This window comes from Stegastes partitus, unplaced genomic scaffold (genome assembly GCF_000690725.1).
Source record: "Stegastes partitus isolate 25-593 unplaced genomic scaffold, Stegastes_partitus-1.0.2 Scaffold1693, whole genome shotgun sequence".
Lineage (NCBI taxonomy): Eukaryota > Metazoa > Chordata > Actinopteri > Pomacentridae > Stegastes > Stegastes partitus.
In genome coordinates this window covers 40,932-43,006 of record NW_007579424.1, presented here as the reverse complement: position 1 = coordinate 43,006, position 2,075 = coordinate 40,932, and the positions used below count along the sequence as shown (strand labels likewise).

The window sequence follows — 2,075 nt, the reverse complement described above, 5'->3', positions numbered from 1 at the left end:
GAGCTTTACAAGGTTCCACCTACAGAACATTCAGAAACAGCCTGGAGGCACAAATGTAGGTTTTTATCAGTTAATTGCAGAATATTAATATTCAGATATCAAGCATTTTAATAGCTTGAATGTAAAGTGTGTTAACTAGAAAATGTTATCAGAGTATGACTCCGTATCTGCTGATTTTAAATATTAAAGGACCAGAGGAGATCAGAGGAGATAAAACTGCGATGGGACATCTATATTTTCTAACGTTCTGTATGTTTGCAGACTTGCAGTGACTCCCTGTTTAGGATCTTTAGGAAAATGTATTTCTCAGGCGTCTGTTTGTGTTAAAAAAAAAACTGACCAGTTAATCTTAAGCTCTTCTAACCTTGGTCCTCCACGGTGCTCGTGTCCTCCTGGTCCTCCTCCGATGAGCATACGGGGGTGTTTCCAGGTGGAGGTGCTGGTGGGAGGGGCCCCGAGCCTCGCTGAACTCTGTAGGAGGAGCCAGCAGGAGGGGGCGGGGCTACCATGGTAGGGGGAGGAGCTACAGCAGGGCCCTGCAAAGGAATCAGAAAACACGTCATCAAACAGACGTTCAAAGTGATTGATCGCTGATTGATGAAATCACCCAGATCCTCCGTCCTGCATCTGAAGGCTCAGATCACACCTGACACCGATTCCAGTCCACCACCCTGCATCTGCATCCGCCTCCCTTCATTAGAAACTTAGATCTGATCGCGGTGAGACCTCGTCAGTGCCTCAGAGCATGATGACAGTTTGTGAAGCAGCGATTCAAACCTTCCACCACCAGGACCAGCAACCACAGACTTCCTGTTTTTCTTGAACCTGCTGCTTCCCAACCCCTCTGTCTGGCTGACATCCCGTCTTCGTTTCTCACCGGCAGCGGAGGAAAGACGCCGTCATTGGCGTCATCCAGCTGGTAGTAGGTGATGGCTGTGTCCAGGTCTGCCGGTTCCTCCACCGCCTCGGCCGGGAAACCGAACTGGACCTCTTTGTTCAGAGCCAGCTGACGCCGACTGCGACTGAACAGAAACAGAGAAGGAATGAAATAAAAACAGATTTCAGCGGATTCTGCTGCCTGAAGCATCGTGTTGAGACGTTTTCTAAACTCAGAACAGTTTGAACGTCCTTCAGGCTCACATACATTCACCTCAACGGAAGCTTCTGTTAACTGGACTGATTTTAAAACACGATAGAATTTTATCTTTAGGACACAAATCACTAAAAAGACTCCATTGATCAGCCAGAAACAGAAAGAATCATCAGACGGTCCTCGAACTAATCATCTGTGACCCTAACTCTGCTCTGGTGGAAAAGTTTCTAAATCCAAGAAAACATTTTTTTATATTTCATCAAAATCGCTTTATGCTACACGTCTCATTTAAAAGTTCGCCGTTTAGAGACAAAGCTAAGGCAAGAAACGCAGAAGGCAACAAGACAATTAGGATGAAGTAAAAACAAGAAAACAACATGCTGAAATGCAAAATGACAGCATTAGTATGAGACAAAGACAATACAAGTAAAAGTGATGAACGCATGAAAACGCTTCAGGTGTTATTTGCGTTACAAACGGAGCCAACTAGTTTAGAAACGAAGCTGAAGACCCGACATAGAAAACACACATTCACTAAGTTCATTATTCAAGGAAGAACTACATATATGTGATTTAAACCAACTTTTGTGTTTATTATGACGTCACCTGTCCAGATACCTGCGATCCTGTGAACATGTCATGTTTCTGTTAAACTGCCTAAATTACAGCTGGAGGTCTGAACCTTCGTCTCATCTGGAGTCTTCATTTAGATCCTCTGAGGTGATGAGCAGCAGCAGCAGTCAGCCGAGTGTCGGTGCAACAACACGACGTCAGACAGTAAACAGCTGTTGGTTTGCTTGTTTGTTTGTTTACCGGGACCTGAAGGCGTAGTTCTCGTAGTCGTGGTAATATCGCCTGCCAGGATGGTAATAGGTCAGCTGGGGTCCAATCAGGTGACGGTTCAGGAAGCGGGTGGAGCTTCTGACCAGAATCCATGACGACAGGTACACACACACACACACACACACACACACACACACAC

At 45.5% G+C, this 2,075-nt stretch overlaps 1 protein-coding gene across 1 annotated transcript in view; it reads right to left on the bottom strand.

Annotated features, from left to right (window-relative positions):
- The window catches only part of alg13 (ALG13 UDP-N-acetylglucosaminyltransferase subunit), a 17,102-nt gene that overhangs the window by 5,952 nt on the left and 9,075 nt on the right, over nt 1-2,075 (bottom strand). Inside the window, exons 14-16 of the mRNA XM_008301636.1 lie at nt 1,907-2,011; nt 878-1,022; nt 365-536 (exon numbers count right to left, since the gene is read on the bottom strand). Coding sequence (XP_008299858.1) covers nt 365-536; nt 878-1,022; nt 1,907-2,011 — 422 coding nt within the window. The remainder of the gene's footprint in view (nt 1-364; nt 537-877; nt 1,023-1,906; nt 2,012-2,075) is intronic.